The sequence below is a fragment of the Phascolarctos cinereus genome, unplaced genomic scaffold (genome assembly GCF_003287225.1).
Source record: "Phascolarctos cinereus isolate Bilbo 61053 unplaced genomic scaffold, phaCin_HiC Scaffold_1;HRSCAF=81, whole genome shotgun sequence".
Lineage (NCBI taxonomy): Eukaryota > Metazoa > Chordata > Mammalia > Diprotodontia > Phascolarctidae > Phascolarctos > Phascolarctos cinereus.
In genome coordinates this window covers 144,570,425-144,596,989 of record NW_027555514.1, presented here as the reverse complement: position 1 = coordinate 144,596,989, position 26,565 = coordinate 144,570,425, and the positions used below count along the sequence as shown (strand labels likewise).

Below are 26,565 nucleotides of genomic sequence, written 5' to 3'. Positions count from 1 at the left end.
TTAAGTGAGGCTTCAGGGTGACAGTGGTATCTGATGGGGGACAAAGAGGAGCCCAAGTACCTTAACTATTTGACTGTACCAAGTACCTTAACTATTCCACTGTAAGGAAAGCTAACCTTTCCAAACAGAAGAATCATGACCAAAAATAATTCTTATATAACTGACACTAAAACAGAGTTGCTAAAAAAAAAAATTAACAAATAAAATATTTTAATGGTATAGAAATGAAAATTTGATTATACAACTCCCACTCCCTCCCCCCAATTTTTAAAATATATTTCTTCTTTACATCTTTTAGAGTCCAGAAAATTTGGAGAAAAGAGGTACAGATGACAGAAAATTCGGGTAATAATCGCATTATTCCTTTTGGTAGAGGAAGAAAGAATGGTTTTCTGAGATATGCAGGGCATGGCAGGTGTTTTTCTATTATAAACAGAAATGGAATTCACGTTAACACATGCTGATGGGCAAAACTATAAACTAATTTCCAGTTTCGAGGAACAACAGATAAAGTGGATTTAATTTTAGGGCTTATTGCCTGTGTGCTTTTAAATACACGTTTGGCAAAACTAGAGCTGCGGAAGATAAAAAAAGTAAGAAAGCTAACCAATTTTAATGTATTAATTGGTAAAAACAATTTAAATCTTAAGGAAATGTTGAATGTTAACAAAGAATGAATAGCTAAATCCATTCCCTTAAGAAACACACATTTGTCAAGGTAACTGAAATTCCTAATTTCCTCTACTGCAGGCGATCTGCCAACTGATCCCAGCAGATCATCTTCCAGGGTATTGGCAACTATATGAGAATTTAATAGCATGCCACATTGGCAGTATTAAGGATGATATAAGGCAGTCAAATTCATAGCAGACTATAACTCTCCTCTTATAAGAATGCTGGATTAACAAGGCTTAGATCAATTTATTCTTGGGGAAAGTTTTGATTTGTAAAGGAGAAAATGTGCTTTGTAAGTACTTTTCTAACTCCTCTTGGCTTTTCACATCTATCAAGCTCACTAAGCACAACTGTTTCTCCCCTGAAGAATGCAATGCATATTGATGTTTTTAGGGAGAATGACTGATTTATTTTTTAAAGCAAACATCATAAAAGAAAAAGGACATGGGTATGATAGATAAAAAAGGCAAACAGTTTTAATGGTAATTTGCCTAGTGCCATTTTAAAAACCAGAATTTAAATGACTTTAAGATGAGCAGGGTATACAGTTTTGGGATATTAATTTAGTATTTTTTCTATATACCCCTATCTTCTTTGTGTCTTTTTCCTTTTCAAAAGTATTATTTTCTTCCTAGGACCTCTTGTTTTATTTCTTTCTCCTTCTATATGCAGATTGTAGAGGGTTTTTTTTTTAAATGGTTCATCTGATAACCTGAAACTTTATAACTGAAGAGAATATTGAATCAAATTCTATTGTTTTTCCCACATATCATGTGTCTGAAATTAAGATACATTATCCTTAAAGCAGTCTTGAAACCTATAGTCCTGTCTGAAAGGACTATAGGTCTTAAGACTGCTTTAAGGATAATGTATCTTAATTTCCTTCATTCACGTGTCGTAAACTCTAGGTAAACATTCTAGTGGCTAATTTAGAGTTGTACATATAATGGGTTATATGCTGTTAATTTTCAAATGAGACTTTAACATTTTGTTTTTCTTTTTTTCATAACCACAATTATGTGCAGAAGAAATCCAACGTTATTAAATAATCTCTAGTCTATTGCTTTCCTAGGTAAGTATATGCAAAAACTTTAAAGTGTTCCTGTGATGTAACATTCCCTTTAAATTAAAAAAAAGATTCTCTTTCCAGAGTACTAATTAATTAGGGAAAAATCTGAAAACCGTTTAAATAAAAGAACCATTCATGGATGCAAATACAGATAGGACTTTAATGACTGTACAAAATCACACCTTCATTGCCAAAGTTAGGAAAAATGCTACTGAAAATTTTGAAGACCTTAAAAAACATTTACTAAGCAGATGTCCAAAAAGACTTCCAGCTCAAATAGGCAATATGTGTAATGGAAAAACCACCAGATTATGAAGAACCCAGGATTTTAGTTCTAGATCAGTCACTGGCTAGCTCTGTGATCTTGGTCGAGTCACTTAGCCTCTCTGAGACTATTTCCTTATCTCTAATGAAGCGACAAGGAGTGGATAATTTCTAAGATCCATCGTAGCTCTAATGCTTAATTATCTGTAGCACCCTACTGAGTATTTTCCATCCCTCTCTTTCCACTGATGTAAAATGCTTACAGCACGAAGAAAAATGACTTATTTCACAAAGATTATTACTTTACCTGGTCAAATAGGTGAGAGACTACTTCTATTGGAGAAAACAGTTAAAGAAAGACATTTCGCTTCACTTATTTAATGGTGAGATTTCTGTTTTTATGAAGTTTACAGAAGGTGATATAGAAAGTATCCCTTAACAATTGAATGGCCTAATCAATAAAGGTTTAGAAACAATGGTCTGATTCTGCCAGTGACAAGTATCTAAATTTAGGCAGTGTGGCACAATGGATGGTGTTGAACCTAGAGCCAGAAAGACCAGGGTTCAAATCCTACCTCTTACATTTATGAACTATGTGATCCTAGGCATATTAGAACCTTTACTTAGTTTACTCATCTGTAAAATGGGAGTAACATCTATCATAGGGAATTTGTGAGGATCAAATAAGATGATGTTTGCAAACCCTGCAGTGCTATATAAAAGTGTTAAATATTTTTATCATTATTTAGTTGTTCATTTTTTGAGGTATGTCTCTCTTCTGGTCAGAAGATCCTAAACCAGAAATCCCTTTACATTTTCATAAAGAGTAAAGTGTATTTCATTGTTATAAGCAGGTATATACCTGATAAATATTGCTTAATAAAGCTTAAAATTATTTGAATCTAAGCCAACCTATTCCTAAACCATGAATTTTAATTTGAAGATGGAAACTACTATGAAAACTAAGTAATAAATTAAGTTGCAAGATACGTAAAAATTTTGAAAGAATGGAAAGGGAATTGGGCAAGAAGAACTTTTTTATGACTTTTTAAATAAGATGCTACCACCCCCCCAAAAAACCCCAAAAATGGGCTATGTAAAGTGCATCAAATACTGATATGGACTAGTCAACACTGCTGTGAGTGAATTTATCAAATGACAAAAGATGTATGCTCGACTACGGTCAGTGGTAGAATCATTTTCTTATATGATGCATCACAAATCAGAAGACAGAGTGATTTTAAAGGAAGTACAATTTATAAAAAGAAATGTACCAGCATTTAAAACCTAAGGATAGGGGGGAAGTCTTTTTTTTAAAAACTGTGACCTATAACATATTCCAGTGATGTTGGCATCAGCCAAAATATCCTTATACTTCTCTTTTGGAAATTCTTTCAGCACCAATTTCCAAGCCACACACACAGACACACATACCCACATACCCATATACCCCCACACACTTATTTTAGAGTCACATTTCATTTCCAATTAAACCATCTTGATTGCCCACCTTGTTCATTAGACTTGGCTCTGAATGGCTTAGCTTTTAGCTATTTTCAAAAATCAAATATACTCCCTAAACTTCCAACGGATAATTGATAAAGATTCATCACATTGAGGAGAGAAAAGAAAAAAGAATGTCGCATGGGCTCTGAGGGCATTTCCAAAAGAGGCAAGGATTCCCACTTGAGTGGTTCTTCTTCATTCCTGGGAGTCAAATGAACTCTTTTAAATAACAAATACTATTACTTTTAAATTTATTACACCATTTACATAACTTATAGACGACTACATTAAAGTCTATTTTGGGCTGACCTTGCAATAGCTCTGACGAAGTCTAAAGACACAGTACATTTGTACTTTGGTCCATCAAGCTGGTCATCATGGCCAACCAAAGTTAACAGCTGAAGCTTCACAAGAGAGGTAATCTAGAAATGAGAAAGCATAAAATTTTAATTGCTTATGCAAAGATATATCATCATTTCCACTCAATCCAATATGATAATTTTAAGGATCCTTTAATAAAGAATCTACAACTGCAAAGGGAATCACAAAGATAATATAATGCTTTGAAATTTGTGTAAGACATACATCCAGACACTTACTTAACTAACATAACAACAAGCATCTTTAAGGGTTTCATCTTTGGGGAACACTCCTTTTCTTTTCCACTGAATGAAATACTGTGTTTCACTAATGACTCAGAAGTACCAGCACTGCCCTTTTAAAATAAGAGGAATCAAAACACTTTTCCAAAACACATAAATGTTTTTTTTGAAATTCCTATCCAAATACAGCAAAAGATCAAAAATCTACACTCCTTGGGAATCAAGCAATGTGTGGTATTTGAATTTGTCTTCTCTCTCAGATTTCAGGGCTAGAAACAGGCAGGAGGGTGAAAAAAGCACCAATAGCTAACCAGTCTGAACTGGCCCTTTTCCCTGGGTTGGTGTGGCTTGAAAACTGAATGCTGACCAATGAGTCAGGAAAATAACCCAAGGCTTGGATTTACCAAAGGCAGATTAAGGTTTGTGAAGTCAAAACCGAGTAGTATAACAAAACAGCATACCTCTCACAGGACCATCATCTAAAGGATTAAGGCTCAAAATCCAGGAATGATAGGTGCTCCAAGCACTAAAAGGCTTAACTTAGGCTCATTCTATACTCACACCCAATGTTACCATGCTGTGGACCAGCAGGAGACAGAAAAACGCAGTGGAAAGAAGTGGGAATGCATAACTTTGATGATCTGCTGCATGATCTCATCCAGGATTGCCCAATAACAAACAATTCAGCATAAGAAATAACTGGTAAAAATTACAATAGCCTATTCATCTAAATCAGGAACTAATATGGCTCACTTAGTGGCCTAGCACTAACATTTTATAGATGTCCAAGGACAATGAACAGAACAACTTGTTTTAGTTAAAGGAATTTAGGACTTTTAATAACTTACCAACCCTACTAAGTTCTACTCTGAACTTTCTTTAACTTCTAACAATTTATTTATCTTTTTATTAAATTCATTTTTGAAACAGGCAAATATGACCTATAATCTAGTAAATCAAATCTCTACTCAGCCAATGAAGAAGCATAATAATCTGTTATTACAGTCACTCTTTTACACCTTAGTGCACCATTATTGGCTAATCATTCTGCCGGATGTGACTGCTACTGGGCTGGCTCCTTATATTCAGAGATTACCAAAGAAACAAAGTTATATCTCCTAGAAAGAATGGGCATGAGGCTCATAAAAGCTTCCAATAAAAACACCATAAGTTTAGATAGCTCTTAGAGTGAGACCTCATCTAAATATAACACATAATTTTTAAAAATGCCTTGTTTCATTATAAATGTTTTGGTATTGTATAATTATATATATATACATATATATATACATATATATGTATATATATATGTATATATATATATATATATATCAAACAAAAGGGAAAAACAAAGAATATTCAGCATGTAGGAGCTATGAAACTTTTATTTTAAAGAGAGGCATAAAGTAGTTTTAATTTAATATTCAATACAGTACTCCTTCAAAATTAGTTCTATATGGATGAGACAAAGAAATCACAACTTTCTGCACCAAATTTGGAAGGGGCTTTGGATTATCTAGTACATCTTCATTTTAAAGTCAAGGAAATTAAAGCCTAGGAATTAAATGACTTTCCAAGGTGATGCAATGGAATAGTGACACAGCCAAGATTTTCTACAATCTAGGTCTTCTGATTCTTAACCCAGTGATTATTTCACTATAAATGTTCTTTTTCAGAACAGGCATTTTTACCTACCAGCAACTTTGGATGCAAAAACTAATCATTATCGTAATAGAGCATTTCTAACTAAGCTCTACTAAACATGAAAAGATTCCTAGAACCAAGGATTATATCCAGTAAGGGAATCATAAATCCTGACATGGAGGAGGCACCTGAGATGTGCCATAAAGGAAGATGATTTCAAAAGCTAGGAGTGGGGTGAGGAGGAATGGGGGAGGAAAAGATATCTAAGACCTATTAATAGTGTGAGCAGAGGCACTGTAGTAAGAGGAAAGATCAAGAAATAAAAAATGGTGGGGGGCAGGGAAGGGAACAAGCATGCAAGTACTGTGCTAAGTGCTTTACAACAGTACAGATTGGCTAAAACAAAGAGTGCACAAAGAAGAGCACTAAAAATAATGCTAGAAAAGTAGACTGAACACGATTATGGAGGGACTTGAATGGTAGGGTACACGCTTCGTATTTTGTTAAGTCAGCAACAGGAGGTGACTGATGAGAAGTAAATTTCATCAGAATAAACACCTAATTATATATAATATGTCGGATTATAGCTAATTATACTTTGTTCCCCACAATACATTAAAATATATTTTTTAAAGTGCCCTGTCATCATTTTAAGACAAATTTTGAGCTGAGTTTAAACTTCCATAAGCCACAATAAAGGATCAATGCAGAAATCTAAAAATAGGAACACAAATATTCAGACTCTTTGAAATACTCTTGGCATAGACAGGCTGATTGCTAGGATATCTGTCTTACTCTTGATTAAATACTAAAACATAGTGTTTAACATTTCCAGTAATCTATATCTGTGGAGTATTTTCTGATTCTAACCTCTCACAACTCTCAGTATTATTTTACTGTTTAAAAAAAAGTGATAGAGGTTTGCCAACTTTCAAAATTTTATTGACAAATCCGCAGATGAAGAGAAGGTACTGTTCCACATCCACAGCATATCATATTTAGTAAATTCTGAAGCAGTTTTATATTAGAAATCTATTGTCATAACTCTGATTCTGAATGTTTACATTAAAATTCCAATGGAAGATTAAACAGAAGATTTTGATTTTGATGCTTTAATATCACAACATGAGTCTTGAAACTAAATGCTGAGTGTGACTCTCCATCTTTTAACAGAGCACATACTAGATAAGCCCTCTTTTGGCATTTTATTAATTTGTAACAAAGAATTTAACTTAGTTGCCTACACTTGTCTAAAGCCCTCTGCTAGTGGTAGTTAAATGCATACACAGCAATGTAACCAAGGGCAGTCTGAAAACCAGATGTGATTTAAAAAACACATTTCATGCAAAATTACCATCCAGGACTAGTTAAATTCAATGACCCCAGCACAAATTATGTTAACATAAAAAAAAAGACATTATCCTGAGAGAGCTAAATTGTTTATATTTTACTCTTTCAGAAATCAGTAAAGACAAAAGAGAAAAAGCAGTGCCAGGAAGCCAATACCTGACCATGATGATTCATATGAACCACAGATGAAAGAGACTAAATAGAAACATATGCCTGTAGGGCTTTAAAAAAGGAAAGAGGGAAACAAACCTGTGAAAAAGTTTACAACTGACTACTTATCAATGGGGTGACTGGTTGAAATTGATTCATTCTTATCTAGCAATTTGATAGTAAGAGTTTGTTTCCATTTCTTATCAACCTATTCTTGTTTCCATAATTACTTTGCCATAACAATTATGGAAATTTTGAATACAAATTACTAAGCTACCTTGAATATCCCAAGAGACTAAATAGAAACATATGCCTGTAGGGCTTTAAAAAAGGAAAGAGGGAAACAAACCTGTGAAAAAGTTTACAACTGACTACTTATCAATGGGGTGACTGGTTGAAATTGATTCATTCTTATCTAGCAATTTGATAGTAAGAGTTTGTTTCCATTTCTTATCAACCTATTCTTGTTTCCATAATTACTTTGCCATAACAATTATGGAAATTTTGAATACAAATTACTAAGCTACCTTGAATATCCCTGAGTTTAGTGGGTCATCTCTAGCTTAGAGAGAAAATGGAAGATAAGCAGAAATCTTCACATGTACTATCCTTTGGTTGGCTACTGTCACACCATGGAATTTCTCATTTGGAAAACAGTGTTTAACGTACATGTACCTTTATCTCTTGTCATTCATGAGGAAAAATTTCAAGGATCCAGGATGTCATTACAGTGAATGGAAGGGAGCTTAGAAATCATCTAGCCCATGGTTCCTGACATTACAGTTGAGAAAATTTTACATTAAGGTAAAACGACTTGATTAGCATTCAACAACTACACAGTTAATTAAAGGCAGAGCCCAGACTACAACTCAGACTTCCATCTTTTATTAGTAAATTAGCAGTTGAGGGAGAATGGACCAAAATTTGTCATTCTACATGTATTTACTAATTGCCTACAAAGTTCACAGAATTGTAACAAAAAACCTAGGTTCTAATTTTTGGCTTTACGCTAATTGCAAAATTAGGTCAGGTATACTCTATCTCACAGAGACTTGCTCAAAATCAGCATGATGGTAGGACCAATCTTCCTGATGAGGAAAGGGTAAGCTGCTCAAACTTTAGTATGGAAGTGAATTTATTGCACTTCCTTGGCATGGTAAGGTGCAATGCAATAGCCATATATACAAAGATGACAAATATGAAAATAGCAACTATTAGAGATGCTATGGAAGGTCAGGCAAGATGTACTATTGGTAGGGCTGCAAACTGGTCCAACCGATCTGGAAAGAAACTTGGAATAATATCTCAGTAATCACTAAACAGTGCATTTCTTTCAATTCAGCGATACTACTACAAGGTATGCTCTCCAAAGGGATCAAATAACTCATGTGCACAAAAATGTTTACAGTAGCTTTTTTTGTTGTAGCAAAGGACCAGAAACAAAGCAGGTATCTAGCAACTGGGGAATGGTGGAACAAACTGGAGTGTACAAACATAATGGAATATCATTCCCTCTATGAAATGATGACTGTGATGGCTTCAGAGAAACCTGAAAAGACTTGTATGAACTGATGAAGAATAAAAAGGGGCATAGGCAGGATAGCAATTTACACAAAAACCGTAATGTAAAGAGAACAACTCTGGAAGAATACAGAATTATAATCAATGAAGTAACCAGTTGTGATTTCAGAAGACAGATGATGAAGCATGCCATCCATGCATGTCTAGGCAGAGAAGCAATGGACTAGAGCTGCAAATGAGACACATATTTTCATACATTGTCAACATGATCATTTGTTTTGCTTTTAACTTTACTTATTTGTTCAAAGGGAAGACTACTGAAGGAAAAGGTGGGACTTAGGGGGTATTGGCAGACGTGCAAAAGAAAGAAAAGAGAATTATTAAAATATTAAAAATATACAGAATAGATAAAGTTCCAAAGGAGACACAAGCAAGCTGATTTTGTTATTATAGTGCTAAACTTAACACGCACAATTTGACCTTGTTCTTTGTATATTGAAATGTTCATGTTTGCTGATGACAGATAAATGAAAAAGAAAAAGGTAATATATGATTTTGTACAGTCTAATATTCTACTGGGGCAGTTAGGCGGCATAGTGGACAGAGTGTTGGGCCTGGAGTCACGAAGATCTGAGTGAGTTCAAATCTAGCCTCAGACAATTATTAGTTATGTGATTCTTGGCAAGTCATTTAACCCTGTTTGCCTCAGTTTCCTCATCTATAAAACAGGCTAGAGAAGGAAATGGTAAACTACTCCAGCATCTCTGTCAAGAAAACTCTACATGGGGTCACAAAGAGTCAGACATGACTGAGATGACAGAATAATAACAACATCATAGGGGAATTAGGTGGTACAATGGATAAAGTGCTAGCCCTAGGGTCAGGAAGACCTGAGTTCAAGTCCACCTTCAGATGCTTACTAGCTGTGTGGCCCTAAGCAAGTTAACTTAACCTCTGTTTGCCTTAATGCACTGGAGAAGGAAAGGACAAACCATTCCAGTATCTTTGTCAAGAAAACCTCATGGATGATATGATCCATGGAGTCACAAAGAGTTGGGCTCAACTGAACAAACGAACAACAAAAACAACATACGTACAATGAGTTGTAATAAATTTGGGGCAGCGAGGCGGCTCAGGAGATACAACATCCAGCCTGGAGTCAGGAAGACTTGAGTTCAAATCTGGCCTCAGATAACTTATTAGCTGTGTGACCCTGGGCAAGTCACTTAACCCTGTTTGCCTCAGTTTCCTCATCTGTAAAATGAGCTGGAGAAGGAAGAGGCAAACTACTCCAATACCCTTGCCAAGAAAACCCCAAATGGCGTCAAAACAGTGGGACCTGACTGAAATGACTGAACAAGAACAGTATACTAACATGTCTTTTGAGACTACTTTCCCTTTCGAATCTAATTGTTATTGTAACTTCTGACTCTTGGTGACAAATTTAACACATCCCCATCTCTTTAAAAAACTTAAATAGTTTTAAAATCTTTGTACTAATGTGATCTCCTTCCCTCGGTTCCCAGATTTATAACACAAGCACGGTATAACCAGCAACTGAATTGAGGCTACTCAGTTACTCAAAGCAAGGAACATTTATTCATAAGTTGATGAATTATTTTCCTTCAGAATGACTACTAGAAGCTAATTCTTTGTTTGCTTAATCAATCAATATTTATTAAGCAACTATTATGTGCTAGGCACCATGCTAGGAGCTGGATACAGAAACAAAAACAACACACTCCCTATTGTCCAGGAGCTTACATTCAAAATAAGCACCTCATACATTTTGGATAACTATCATTGTCTTGAAAGTACCGTGTGAGGCTGGACTCCTGTTAGGGAATTTAGGAGGATAGATACCTGTAAAATACAAACATTGTTTCTTGTGAGAAGTAGTAGTAACTAATGAATAAAAGGGAATTTAGCTGAAACTCTGGGCTCACACTTTTTTAGCATTAGGCCAAAGGCATAGAGATATGGCATGGCAAAGACTAGGTATATGTGAGCTTTAAAATTAGTTCAAATGGCAAAACAGATCAAAACAAGAATTTGTGAAAGTGAAAACCGAAAAGAATAATCAGAATCTACCCATCACAATTATATCATTTTTAACTGAGGTGTCTGATCTTTAGACTTTTTCTGGAATTGTTCTAGAGTAAACATTAATTAAAATTGACCTTAAAAATGTCTACTATGGTTGCCATTTGTGGCACAAAATGAAAGTGTGTGTAAGAACCTTTAGCTCAATGCTTCTAGATTCCCCCGCTTGGTAAATTTGTATCTGCCTTGGATTATGACAGTGGAAACAGCATATATAAGTTGCTATAAAGCTCTGAGTTTAAGAAAGGTGAGATTGACCAGATGGGTCCACAGGTACTTTCATTATTTTAATTATCTTATGCCACCTGGAAAAAAACTAGTCTATCTAGCCAGCTTGTCAGACAAATATTTTAATTAAAGTTTCAGCCAAGGGAATTCTTAATATGGTGGAGGGACACTAATGGGATTTTCTTCTGGGAGTTTTTACTTTAAAAGTGTTAAGAAAAAATGCTCTTTGAGAAATGAACAATCAATTAATCCATTGAGATGGCACAGAAATAAAGCATTCTCTGGTGTTTATGTAGAGAAAGAATCTAATCCTAACTATTCTATATCATGTCACAGACCGGCTTTGATAGATGGTTTTTAGGGAAAATGTGCAAAATGTTAGAACAGAAACCATAGAGAACATCTATCAATTAATAGACAAGAATGTATGAATTGGTATCTATGTGTGAAACATCTTAGCTTCTGAGCATAACAAGATGAAAAACAAATAATCCTGCCCGTCAAAAGAGGTTATATTCCACTGGGGGGGGGGAGAGTGTGAGAGAGAAAGAGAGAGAGAGAGAGAGAGAGAGAGAGAGAGAGAGAGAGACAGAGACAGTGTGTGTGTGTGTGTGTGTGTGTGTGTGTGTGTCCCCTGACCTGAGTTTTGAAAGAAATAGTATTCTAAGAGACACGGGTGAGGAAGAAGTACAGTCCAGATATAGAGGGTAGCCAGTTCAAAGGCATGGAAATGGGATATGGAATATACTGTGCAGGAGAACAATCATGTATAATGAGCCTGAAAGACTGGTTAGAATAGGGGATTAAATAAAAACATTTACTAAATACTTACTATGTACTAAGCCCTGTGCTAAGTGCTAGGGATAAAAAGACAAGCAAGTAAGATAGTTTATGCCCTCAAAGGGCTTCCTTTCTTGTAAAAAAAAATTATTCTAAATTTAATGAAAAAAAGGGAGCATTTCCATAGAAAGCAGAATAGAAAAAGATTATATATAAAAACACAGATATTTATTGCATAGAGCTCCCTTTTTAAAAATATGAAACAAACATGTTACATTCAAAGCTTTGTGGCTTATCTGTTTCCTTTTGAACTTCCTTCAGTCCATTTTAAAAATGCTTTAAGGTCCCTCTTTTCTTCGTTGCCAATTTTATCCCTAGCTTCTCTATTTACCTTCTCCCAAATCTTTTCCTTCATGTATAAAAAAGAAAAATTCAATTCCTATAGCAAATAAGCACAGTCAAGGAAAACAAATCTACACATTTATCATGTCCAAAAATGTCTTAATCTCTGTCAGGAGGAAGGCAAGCATGTTTTCCTATCAGTTCTCTGGTCTTAGTCACTATACTGATCAGCGTTCTTAAGTCCTTTACATTGTTGTCCTTTACAATGTTGTTACTGTATGAATTGTTCTCCTGATTTTTCAGTCTGCATTAGTTCATGCATCAAAGTCCAGTGTCAAGACAAAGTCAAGACAACTGGTAATGGCTCAGGATGCTGTAGACGACCTTGGCATCTTCGCTGTCTAATCAAGCTCTCAGTTCTCCACAGTGCCTGCATGGCCATCGAAACAAACTGCTCTCATCAGCCCATTCCACTGTGGAAAGTCTTCACATGCTTGGGGTAGACACCTACTACCTAACAAAGGATTCGAGACCCTCGGGTTACCCTCATCCTGGTTTAGTCCTTCTGCTGAAATGGTTTATTAGGGTGTGGCTGGTGCTTGGAGGTGCAGGTGAGAGTTGGCTGGATCAGGTGGATGCCAAAGTGGAAAGCAGCCCTCACCCCAGAGGTACTGCCTACCAAACTGAAGATCTACAAAGCCACTGTACTGACATTGTTGTATGCCTGTGAAAGCTGGACAGTATACCAGGGCCATGCCAAGAAACTGAATTGCTTCCATTTGAATTGTCTTAGGAAGATGCTGAAGATCACCTGGCATGATAAGGTACCAGACACTGAGGTCCTTTCTTGTTAAACTGCCAAGCATTCAACCTCTACTACAGAGACTGCAGCTCTGATGGTCTGGTTGTGTTGTTCGAATGTCAAACAAACGTTTGCCTAAAAGACTGTTTTATGGAGAACCCATACAAGGAAAGTGCTCACATGGTGGTCAGAAGAAGTGATACAAGGACACTCTCAAGATCTCTCTGAAGAATTCTGGAACTGACTGCATGACATGGTAGATGCTGGCAAAGGACCATACAACATGGCATGCACACATCAAAGAAGGTGCTGTGCTGTACATGCAAAGCAGAACTGCAGTAGCTCAAAAGAAAGGCGAGATGCACAAATTAGACATTTCCACTCCAAATGTTCACATGGACCATTTGTGCCCAACCTGTGGTAGACAGTTCTGAGCCTGTGTTGGTCTAATCAGCCATAGCAGGCCACACTGTACCTTGACTCCAACATAGTGATGTCGTTTTGGTCTTCTTCAGGAAGGAAGGATGACAACCAATGAACCCAACCAACCCACCAACCAGTTCATTCAAGACTTGCCAGGTTTCTCTGAAATCGTCTTTTTTGCCATGCAATAATATTCAATTATTCATATACCCCAATTTGTCCAACCATTCTTAATTGATGGTCATTCTCTTTATTTCCAATCCTTTGTTACAACAAAAAGTGCTGCTATAAATTTTTTTGTGTATAATGGTCTTTTTTTTTAAATGTCTTTGGAATTTCTCTGGGTCAAAGGGTACACAATTTAATGACTGGGGGCATAGTTCCAAACTGCCTACCAGAGCCAATTTGTTGTTAAACCAACAATACATTAATTTGCCTGACTTTTCACAGCCCTTTCAACAATTGTCATTTTCCTTTTTTGCCATCTTTGCCTATCTAACAACTGTGAGATGAAACCTGAGTTAACTTACTGTGCATTTCTTTAATTACTAATCATCTGGAGCATTTTTTCACATGATGTCAATTGTGTTTATAATCTTCGACTATTTTACGAATTTACATTTTCCTTAACATAGTGGGGAAAAGACAATACATAAAGGGATGCTAAAAAGGGTGTGTGGGAGGGAGGGATGCATGGTTTGGAAATTGTCAGAAACTGGTGTAGAGGAATGCATCCAGGCAAGAGAAATAAAAATCTTGTGTTTCAGAGTTCGTGACCCCAGGAAGAATCTAGGATGCAATGGAATGGGGTTTTAGGAAGATGGTCTCAGAGAAGCTGGTACGATTTGTAAATGACTAGAGCACTGATGTAGACCTGTGCTTTAGGAAAACTGCTTTTTCAATTGTTTGGAAGATCAGTTGGAAAGGGGAAAATCTGAAGGCAGGGAGACCAATATGTAGGCTACTGCAATAGTCTAGGCAATAAGAGATGGAAGACTTGAACAAACATGCTAGTCACATGAATAGAGATAAGGGAGAGAGATGAGAAGTCTTATAGAGGCAGAAATGACAAGATTTGGCAACTAATTAATGTTTCATGGTTGAGGAAAATGCTCTAAGAAGCTCAAAGTAGTGAATGGATTTGCCCTGCAGGGTAATGTCCTGTGCCTTTTCTCCTCTTCTTAGCTAAACTATTGAAAACAAAGGCATCTATACTTAGCACCTCTCCAATTCCTCTCATCTCACTCTTTTAAACTCTTTGCAACCTGACTTATGACCTCATGATTCAAGGGAAACTGTCTTCTCCAAAGTCACCAGTGATACCTTAATTACCAAATCTTCCATTTATGTTGTTACTGAGTGGTTTCAGCCATGTCTGACTCTTTGTGACCCCATTTTGAGGTTTTCTTGGCAAAGATACAGGAGTGGTTTGCCATTTCCTTCTTCAGCTCATTTTACAAATAAAGAAACTGAGGCAAACAGGGTTAAGTGACTTGCCCAGGGTCACACAGCTAATAAGTTTCTGAGGTATGAGGTCAGATTTGAAGTCGGGGAGATGAGTCTTCCTGGTTCCAAGCCCAGTGTTCTATCCACTGTGCTACCCAGCTGCCCCAATCTTTCACTGCAATGGTGCTTTCAGGTTCACCTTTGTCTCTACCTCAGCTGTTCTTAGCTGTAACCAGGGCACTTAGCTGTAAGAAAGTTTTAGAAGCAGTAAGGAGCCTTTTGAAGGGAAGAAAACACCTTCCAGAAGAAGAAAAAAAGAAATTAAGAGAACCACTGAAATATTATGCATATAATCATGTGACATGGAGAAAAAAAACATGGTTTTTAATGTACAATCCTCTTTTGGGGGTTCTAGTTTATGCAGAAGTGCTTTTTGTGGTGTCTGTTAAGATTAGAACAAAAAAAAAAGATTTGGGAAAAAAGGGTTCCCGGGATGGAGGGGGTAATAGAGACCTCCCAGAAAGAGATGACCCTCCACAAGCAGGAGCTAAGCAGCTGAATGGTCTCTTTCCTTAAGGCAGAGCCATTTCTAGGCACTGGTTATTGAGAGGTTCAGCAGCTATGCTGCTGCCCTCTCTCCCCAGCTGGAAGGTAGGTCACCACTGATAATGCAACTGGTTCTGGAGCCAAAGCCAGGGCCAAGGCTTACCCTCTTCTCCCATTTTGCCTAGAAGAACCTTGCAAGCCGAAGACAAAGAGGTACAGCAACCAGAACCCCAATGAAAGACTGCCCCGACTCCTGCCATCTTTTCATTAGTTCTGCTCTTCACTCAGATTCTACCAGTTCCTTCTTCTTTACATGAATTCAAATGCTGTCACCAATCCTTTTTTCAGCCCTGGTGCAAATTTCAGCCCTAGAACAAAGTCCTATACCCCTATCTTAGTTTCTGGCTCTGGACTGGAGTGGGGAAAAGGCTAGGAGAGCAATGCTACAGAAAGTTTGATACGAGACCCAATTAAATCATATTATCCAAGGGTATTTATAGATGAAAACTGGAAGGGAAACAGAAAGTGCCACAAAATGGAAATAGCTTTGTCAGAGTTTCTATAGTGATCTATTCCCATCTTTGAAGAGAATGGAGTCACCACACTTGGAAACAAACATGAGGAAATGGAAATGGCACTTAAGAACATAAAATTGTAAAGAGAGGCTGGATTACACTAAATGCATACAAAAGAAACCTGCACTTTATGTATTTCATGATACAATTTTGAAAGAACTCAGTGCTCAGTTTTTAATGTTAAAGAGAAGATACTAAAAGAACTGTGGAAAAAAATCACAGATGATGTATTACCAAAAATATGTAATTGAGAAAAAAACCTAGCAAATACTGACTCATGTGCCTGCTTTCTTATTCCTATAATTTCTTTGTAAGAATGTTTTGTGTACATATTTAGGGGTTCCTTGAGGAACGCATAAGCTAATTGATAGGCTTTTGCAGACAACTTTACAGTCACAGTGAATAAATATGAAGAGAATAAAAGATTCTGTTGTATGTTAAAAAAAATTAACTTGGTGTTGCAAAATGCAACCTGTAAGTTGACTCTCCAACAAGGTGTTTATCATGCATATATTAAGTTTGTACAAAAGGTCTACTTACATGTGACCAGGTTTAACTTTGGTCAGTGGTTCTCCATTATCAATATACAGCAAAGCAACATACTTATACCAAAAGGTATATTGATAATAGAACAAAAATAAAACAAACATAATTTTAGTATAACATTTATTACATTAATCAATGTACACTTATACTGGCCTTGAAGAAAAGCTGTTTCACAAAGTTTATTATAATACTGTTAGTAGACATGTAGGGGGGAAAAAAAAACTTGCATTGCCAAAGAATTACGTCCCCCACCCAAAAAAAAGATTGCTTTATAGATCTGTTAACATTAAACCTCAAACAAAATTATTCCATCTATAATGGAAAAAAAAATCCAACAAATGACACAAGCTTAAAAGATCAATCATTCTTCCTAACTACCTAATCTCTAACCCTCCCATTCATAACATTTCCAATTCTACATTCAAGGTACCTTCTGCCATTCACTTACTCCATCTCAATCCTCTCAACTCAACAGTGAATTAGAACTCTACTCAAAGTTGAATTTCTATACTATTGTCACAATTTTCTTTGCATTCACACTACAATTTTAACTTTAAGAGAAGAATGTTGTAACATGTTGCAATTACAGAATTTGTCACTAAGACAATGTATTTATGTGGCATTTTGAAAACTTTTTTTAGCATTAGAATAGAACCTCAGTAATTATCTAATTCAACCTATACTACAGTCTATAGCTTTGTTTTTTCTTATATATGAATATATGTGAGTGTATATATCTATTATATATCACACACACACACACAAATTTTTTTTTGCACCTCCTCACTAAACACAAAAATTCAAAGTTCACAGAAAAAAATTCTAAGTAACTAAAATTTAACTTATGTACTCAATGCCTACCAGGAACCTTGAAGAATTTCTGTAATTATAGTGCAAATTAAATGAAAGGGATACTACTGTGTAATTATTCTTGACTTAAAATATTTTAGCATATGAATGTTAACTATTTTAGTGTATGACTGAACCTAAACTTGGTTTTCTTCCAAGACAAGTGGCCTTCCTGAACAAAATCAATGCAGCTACATAAGAAGGAAAATTATTGATTGGGGAAAAAAAAATCTTTGTATCAAGTCTTCGAAAAGGGTAAACTATCCAAGGCATATAGGAAACAAGTACAAATATTTGAAACCAAGAGCCATTCCTCAATACATTAAGTGGTCAAAGGATATGAACAAACAATTCTTGAAAGAAATGGAAAATGTTAGTAGCCTTAGGAAAGACTGTTCCAAACAACTAAGAAGCCTCTGAAGTTTTACCACAGAGCCAAAAAAACTGGCAAAGATATCAAAAGATGGTATTAATCAACAGTTGGTGGTGCTATGAATTGATCTATTCTAGAACTGTGCTTAGAAAGTAACTAAAATGACCTTTGTCCAAAGTAACCAAAGATCCCAGCTATATTTCAAGGAGGTCAAAAATAGGAAGGGCCCATGGAAACCTTTATGAATGAATATGAATAGGAGCACTTTTTGAAGTACCAAAGAACTGGAAGTCATGTAGGAGTTCATCAATGGGGGAACGACCAAACTGCATGTCATGTAAAGACATATTACTATGTAATAAGAAATGTTAAACAAGAAGACTTATGAGAAGCCTGGGAAAACTTATATGAATGGATACAGTCCGAAGTAAGAAGAAGGAAAACAATATATTCAAGAACAACAACAATGTAAATGGCTTGGCTCTGGAGGAGATATGCAAAAACGCACCATTCCTTGTAGTCACTGCAAAAGTGAACAGCTACGGGTATGGAATTGTATCTGCTGCCAGATTCATTTGTTATGTTGGTTGGTTTTGCAGAACTGATTTTTTTCCCCCCTTTTTCATTGGGTAGTGGAAAAATGATATATTCAGAAATGAATATGATGTAAAATCAAAAAGCATCAATGAAACAAAAAAAAATCAGGTGAACATGTTCATTTTTATCTAAAATCACAGCTTAAGATAGCTGTGTCTTGTTTCATTCTTTTCCCTATTGCTTCTTTGCTATGAAAATTTTCTCCCATCTTTATTAGTTTTTCTCTACGCCTTTCAAACTAAATCCTTTAAAGTCAACAATGCAGGAATAAAATTTGCTTCTTACCTACTTCACAGTGATATTTTGAATAGCTGCATTTTTGATTTTTAAATTTAAAATTTTTTATTTTTTATTTTTAAGCAATTGGGGTTAAGTGACTTGCCCAGGGTCACACAGCTAGTAAGTGTCAAGTGTTGTTCTGAGGCTGAATTTGAACTCAGGTCCTCTTGACTCCAGGGCCCGTGCTTTATCCACTGCACCACCTAGCTGCCCCAGATCTGTATTTTTGAATGTTTTGTTTATTTGGGGAAAAAAGGTACTAATGTTATAATAGTGATAAAATATTAATACATATCATACATAAATATGTATTCTGAATTTTTTTGACCTTTCCTCCTTTAAATTTGGCCTTCATTTAATGCCATATGACTTTAAATTATGCCAGAACATAATAAGAACTTATAATCATTTCATCATGTAATTATTTTAAAATGAGTCTACTGTTAGATGAATAATCATAAAAACACTCAGTATTTTAGAAAAAACTGTTATTCTTCAAACAACAGGCATTTTAATTTGGTTTCTACGATCGTGCTTTAAATGAAAAGGTAAAATTCACCTAATCAGGGACTACAGAAAATTTAGATTACTTAGTTACCTTTTTTCAATCTGAGGGTAAAATTTCATTTTAATAAGAATCTGGTTCACAAATTCCAGTATTACCAGGGATTTGGAAAATGAATATGATGACTGCTTCACAGTTGTGTTGCTGAATAATATTTCCTAAATAAGCACTGCCTATTGCACATATGATAGCAAACATTAAAGCATGTTTAAAATACCTGACACACTGTTGACTCCACTGAATGATGATGTTAGAAATCAATAGGTAAACTAAAATAATGAAATATGAGCATCATTTTTATTTCTAAGATAATTTTGAGCACTAGTCCAAAGTTACCTTTTGCACTTAAACAGTGGAATAAACTAAACATGAAGAAGATCACTTGATTTTTTTAAAATTTCACTGATGCCTTTTGTACTCTATTTTGATTCTGTTCCTTAAACATAAATTTTTATTCCATTTCAGGTGTAAAAATGATTTTTTAAAAAGCCATTTTTGGCTTATGTAGCATCTGAACTCCATAAAGTTGAGGCCAAAAATGTTTATTATAGGATCAAATGTTCATTATTATTATAGAAAAGTCTGATGAGCTTCCTCACGAGGACTATAGCTTAGAAATTAAAATTCAATTAAAATGCCAGTTTAACATAGCTAACTTTAGCATCTACCTCAAAGAGTTTTATAAATCAATTTTATAACTAAGATATTAACTATTGAAGTTGACATAATGCCTTATTAATCAAACTACAAATAATTTCATAAAACCAACATGTAACAGCTAAAACACGGTCAATTTATTGCTATCTTCCCTCCAATATCTTCCCTGGCAATTTTTCTGTAGTGAAAATTGCATTTTTACTTTACAGATGCATTCTTTTCACTGGACTTTTCCTTTGTGGAATTTACTTCCTGTCTAGGGCAAGCCAGGAAAATGGCTTATTCACAAAGGAAAGGGGCATTGAGAGAATTAGGAAAGCTTTTTGTCCTAAGTTAAGTATGAGTCCCTGGGCAAGTCACTTAACCTTTCAATGTTCTAGGCAACTAAGAATGCAAGTTGCTGAGCAGGTACCAATCTCCTCTGGTAGAGCATTTCCTCATCCAGGAGTTCCCTGGATCAGGGCTTCTTAAACTTTTTCCATTTGTGACCCGTTCAGTGCTTCTTAAACTGTAGGTCGTGACCCCATATGGGTCATCATACCACTGAAATCAGACCCATTTTCTTTACTAATTTGCAGCTCAAGATTTTTCAGTTTTACAAACATAATAAAATGAACATGTATGGGATTCAGTCATGAATATCTAATGAGAATAAATTGTTAGTACTCTTAAGTTACTGTGCATATATTTTGTGTTTACTTATATGTGTACATATAAGCAAATAAACTATTAGAATAAATTTAATGCTACAATTTAAACTGAGCAATAAAAACAAGAACGACCAAAATTGTAGAAAGAATAAACATATTTTTCTAACCATTTATTTTTTAAGAATTTCAAGTGCCCATTTATCCAAAAGTGAATAATCAATAACATGCTGGACCAAGAAAATGAACTTCAGGTACACCATATTTATTGCATTAAAAATAAAGAACTGCGGCTAGTCTAGTATGACTTATTCTTAGTGAATCCATGCTGTCTTGTGAAGGTTGCCTGGGAACCAGAAGGGAAAATCTCTCCAGGTATATATCTAGCAGGTTAGGACAAGATTGTAAAATATAAAGAAAAGAATGGAGGAAATGTAGGAAATTTATCTATCCAAAGATCTTAAGTCAAAGCAAAATACATACAAAGCAAAAGTGTGGAAAACCAAATTTTAGAGAGATGAGGCACTATGTGGTTGTTAATCCAATTCAATAAACATTAAGCACTTAAGGTATTGTTATTTACTGAATTACAAAGTTTAAATAAGTCACAGACTGTGCCTTTATGGAACTTACAGTTTAGTAATGGGCAGATGGCATATATAACTATAGCTTAAGATAAATAGAAAATTAATTAGGGAAGTAAAAGGTACAAGGGAAAGAGGCACATCAACAAAGTCTTCTAATAGAAAAAAGAATATAAAGGGTCTTTAAAAGATATGCTGCAACTCCTTGGAGGGAGGGAGGGTGGGCATTCTTTGCAAAGAGGAATGCTTCAAAGATTTAGGAGGAGGAAAGTAGATGTGTACAGTTGTAGTCCAGTTTAGATGAATTGTAAAGTGAGAAGGCCAGAGAGGAAGAATGGTCCCAGAGTGCAGAAGGCCTTGAATGCCAGGAAAAGGAACTTAAAATTTACTGTGGGTGATAGGAAACCACTGGAGGATATGGAGCTGTGACATGAATATAATATTCCAAAAAGATAAAAGGCCAGGAAAAAAATGGACATTTAAGAGACTAAAGGATTTTCAAGCATTCTTGATGCAAAGACCAAAGCTACATAGAATCTCTGAAATGCAAACAAGAAGATAAAAGAAACCTAGAAAGGTAATTACATTTGGGTAACTGGAAGAGTCCCAAATGACAACCTAATGCTTAGATTCTAATAGGCAGAAAAGAGACAATCGTCTCTTTAGAATCTCACAGTCTTAGGGGCAGCTAGGTGGCGCAGTGGATAGAGCACCGGCCCTGAAGTCAGGAGGACTTGAGTTCAAATTCAGCCTCAGACCAAACACTTGACACTTACTAGCTGTGTGACCCTGGGCAAGTCACTTAACTCCAATTGCCTAAAAAAAAGAATGAAGGATAGAATCCCACAGTCTTCAAATGTTATAGTGGGAGTAAAGAAAGACAAGCACAGAGCCTGGTTTGGTTTTGAGATAATAAAAAGGAATACATTAGAGAAGAAACAAAGAAGGGGGTAGACTTCACTACTTCTTACAAGTGCACCTGAAGAGTATTTTAAAAGTGAAGGGGAGGGTAGGGGGAAATAGGTTCATAAACCTCACTGACTGGAGTCTGGACTGGAAAAAGGAGGTGTACCCACCCCCAAGACATGCACACACACACAAAGAGAAAGGCTGGGACAAGAAGAGGAGATAGTAAAACTGGGGAGGGAAAAGTCACAAGCAAAACAAACTTCATATTCAGAAGGCAGATACAAAAAGAAAGAAAGTTTAAAAGCAGGCTCTTGGCTGGGTAAAGAGGATAGCATCTTTCATAAATAACTAGTGATTATACTATTCTTGCTCTTTTGCCACCTTGTTTTTCTGTGTAACACGTAGGGCAGGGAGCAAGGAGAGAAATAAAGGCAAAAAAGATGTAGGAAAAAAAACCCCACAGTAATCGTAACAGTTCTTGTGAACAAGATGAATTCACTCATAAAAGAGGAACGGCAGAAGGGATTAGAAAGCAGAATCCAACATATGCTACCTATAAGGAAATACATTTGAAACTCCAAGATCACTGACTTAAAAATGGGGGTATGGAGCAGAAATTATTATGCTTCAATTAAATCCAAAAAAGAAGTGGCAATAATAATCTCAGAGAATGCAAGCTCTCTGCTAATTACTGAATGGAAATCAAAAGGAATACACATAGTTTTTAATTTAGCATGGAAACAACATAAAAACTGAAGAAAGAGATAAGCAGGGAAACAATACCAACATTACACATAAATATATACATATATGTGTGTATGTATACACACAAAGACCTAGTATCTAACTACTTAAAGGAAAAGCAAATGAATTACAAAGGACAAAGAAACAGCAAAGTATAATAGATGGGAACCTTAATATGCCCGTTTTAGATCTAGATAAATCTAACAAAAAGATAAACCACAAAGATGTTAAGCATCTTAAAAATAATTTTAGAAAAAATTAGATTAATTGATCTCTGATAATTACTGAACAGAAATCACAGGGAATATACTGTTTTTAAAATTTTGCACAGAACTGTTACAAAAACTGACCATGTGTTAGCGCATATTAATAAAACCTCAAAAACATGCAGAAGAGCAGAAATGATACATACATCTTTTAAAATAAAAATTATAACCAATAAGGGGATGTTGAGGAAAAGATTCAAATTTAAATGGATATTAAAGAATATGAGCCAATGAGAAAATCATAGAGAATTTCATTCAAGAAAAAGATGCCAATAAGATAACGTACCAAAACTTCTGAAATGTAACTGAAGCAGTCATTAGCGGAAAAAAATTGTATTTCTAAATGGTTCCATCAATAAAAGTAAAAACATATAAACGAATTGTACATGTAACCAAAAAAAGAAAAAAAGTAGAAAGCATCTTTCCCAAGGTCATAATAGTAGCAATAGAACTGGAATGGTTTTTCTAAGGGGTGAGCTCGGGTTTTTATTAAACCCATGCATCTTTTTGTGGTCCTTTCATGACCCACAACATAAGGTTTCTGAGGGGGCTAAATGGGGAAAAGGATTAAGGAATCATAGATTTGGAGCTGGAAGAACCTCAGAAGTTATCTACTTAAACCTGTTCATTTTACAGGCAAGGAAACAGAGATCCAAAGGGTTTATGACTTGTCCAAGGTAACAAGTATTAATTGGCAGAGTGTGAAATCAAAGCCAGGTTCTCTGACCAAATTAAGTACTCTTTCTACTCTATTATAGTATGGTGCTAGGAAGAAAGGGAATCCTTTTTATATACTTTTGCCAGAGAAGGAGAATGAGAATAGAATTTGTGACAATGGCATTTCAAGGTAGAGACACAGCGGGAAATTGTTGGTAGGGTGAGATTAATGTAGAATGATTAAAAGTAGATGACAATATCCTTAAGGGACCCGTAGACAGCAATCCATGTCCCAGACCCCTAGTTTTGGGAATATTCACTATCTTCTGCTATTGAGTTAGTCCTACCTTGATGTCTCCTTCAAAGGCCCTGGTTACTCTGTGGCATTTTTACCCCTGTGTGTAGTAGTTCTCCATTTCATTTCTGCTAATGTCAGTGTATTACAGTATTTTTGTTACTAGGTTACCTGTTTCAATAAATATTTCACTCTACATGCTACTGATATAAGATGAAACAAGTGACAGTCACTGGTCTAGAGAATGGTCTGGTTAAGTGGACAGAGTGAAAAACATCAGAAGAATATTTAGAGAACTGATGGATAGAATGAAGTAAGAAAAAGCAGATGACTACGGAATCTGACCCTTGAATACAACAGCAGACCTGAGTTGGGAGGTCTGATATGATGCGGTGGGCAGTGGACAGAGAACAGAATGGTGGTGGTGGTAGGGAAGGGGTGGAGAGGGGGGAGGGAGAAATGGGGGGGAAGAGAAAGAGAGACAGAGAGAGACAGAGAGCGCATGTTAAGTGTTCAACAGATGTCCATATAACAGGGAAGCTAGCTCAGAGGAAGAATCATGGAGGGAAACACAATTTAAACTTCACCACATCAAACTTAAGTTGAAAACTGAATATCATGTCTGAAATGCTTTATAGACAGGTTACTTGATAAAGAGTAAAGAGCTATATCAGACAGCTAGACAGGCATTATCTATGTATAGATCAGAGTTCAACCTATGGAATTAAAGAACATAATACAAACGTCACCAAAATCTGGGACAAATTTAATTCTAAGTAAAGATCCATCTATTGATGCTGAGGCTGACAAAAGTAGAATTTTAGCAGCCGTTAAAACTTCACATCACCTTTTATCAAGTTTGAATTACTTACATTAATTATAGAACTTCTGACTTAGTCATTTTAAGGCAACTCGCTTATAACAAAGAAAAAGTTACGAAGGAAGGAATGACAAAGCTACAATGACTGAATTGTATGCAACTTTCCATACCATTGTCTCCCACCTTTTCACTAAAATGAGTGAAATGGTTTCACCATCTGTTCTCTGGGACCTAGACTGGTCAGAGAAATTAGTCTAACTCTGATTGCTTTTTATTGTTATTTTAATTTATTTATTATAGCCATTGTGCACATTGTTTTCCTAGTTCTGCATTAGAAAAACAAGTCTTCCCATATTTTTCTGAATTCCATCATATGAATAGACCAAAATTTGCTCAGTCAGTTATTAGCCAACTGATGGGATGCCTACTTTGGTTTGCTAACACTCAAAGTGCTAGAAAAAAGAGACTTTTTTTTTTTGCTGACCTCCTTGGTGTATATATAGTGGGATTTCTGGGTCAAAAGTTATGAACGATTTAGGGATTTTTTGTTCCAAATTGTATTCCAGAATTGTTGGACCAATTCACAGCTCCAGCAACAGTGTATCAGTGCCCATCTCTCCATAATCTCTCCAACATCAACTATTTCCATCTTTCATCATCTTTGCCAACCTGATGGAACCTCAGAGTTTTAATTTTCATTTCTCTTACTAATGATTTATAGCATTTTTCAAATGATGGCCGCTCATCTGCACGCCTTCTGAAAACTATTCATATCTTTTCACCATATCTATTGAGGACTCACTCTTGGTCACATATTTGTGCCAATTCCATATATAGTATGGATACCAGACTTTTATCAGAAACATTTGGTAAAAAGATTTTAAAAGGTAACTTTTAAAAGAATTTCAAAAATTTGAATTTAAAAGGCATTTAAAAAAACCTTTCTGACTGCTCTAAATTGAAGAATATTTTTCAGAATTTAAAAAATCATACTTTAACAAACTAACAATAAATGTTTTTTATTCACAAAATATGAGACAAGAGAATTTTCTGAAAATTCTTTAGCTCAAATACTAAAAAAAACCCTCTAATAATCGAACTATTAAAGGATGAAATACTAACAAACAAGAAGTATAAATATCAAAATGTTTTGTACCTATTTATTTTGAAGAACTAGGACCATCAGAAAGAAATTTTCTAATTTTGCTGGAAACCCATTATGATATTCTTTCTTCAGTATTTTTATCCTATGAAAATTTATTCTTTTGTCAATAATTTTCAAATTTTGAGGGAGTGAACATTGCTTTCCACTGCTGCCTTACTTGCCTATTAATCTATGCCAGGCTCTGCTGCTTCCAATTCAAATGACTGAAAAGCCACACAGGGGGGTGGATTATCTTGTTCAAAGTAGGAATCTAGAAGCAGGCCTAAACTAGAAGAAAATAAAAAAACTTTATATTCTGAATTTCATTGTCTTTCATTCCATTTTTTCCATTCATGTTTCTATGCAATTTTCAGAAAAGAAACTGTGAAAAACAATTCTGACTCATTTTCCTCCTGGATACAGGATTTGTATAATATTAATCAAATGCACTTTATTTAAAATAATTTATTTCAAACTACGTATTATAAACAATACATTTTTTTTCTGTGAAAACTGACCCTGATGTCATTCAAGCATTTATAAATAAATCAAAACTCTTCTCGTATGAAGAATATTTTTAGATATCTAATGTTTAAATGGGGCTACG

The 26,565-nt window shown here is 35.3% G+C and overlaps 1 protein-coding gene across 1 annotated transcript in view; it reads right to left on the bottom strand.

Moving 5' to 3' along the window:
* ORC5 (origin recognition complex subunit 5) overlaps positions 1-26,565 on the bottom strand; it is a 102,377-nt gene that overhangs the window by 1,792 nt on the left and 74,020 nt on the right. Inside the window, 1 exon segment of the mRNA XM_078154504.1 lies at positions 3,824-3,936. Coding sequence (XP_078010630.1) covers positions 3,824-3,936 — 113 coding nt within the window.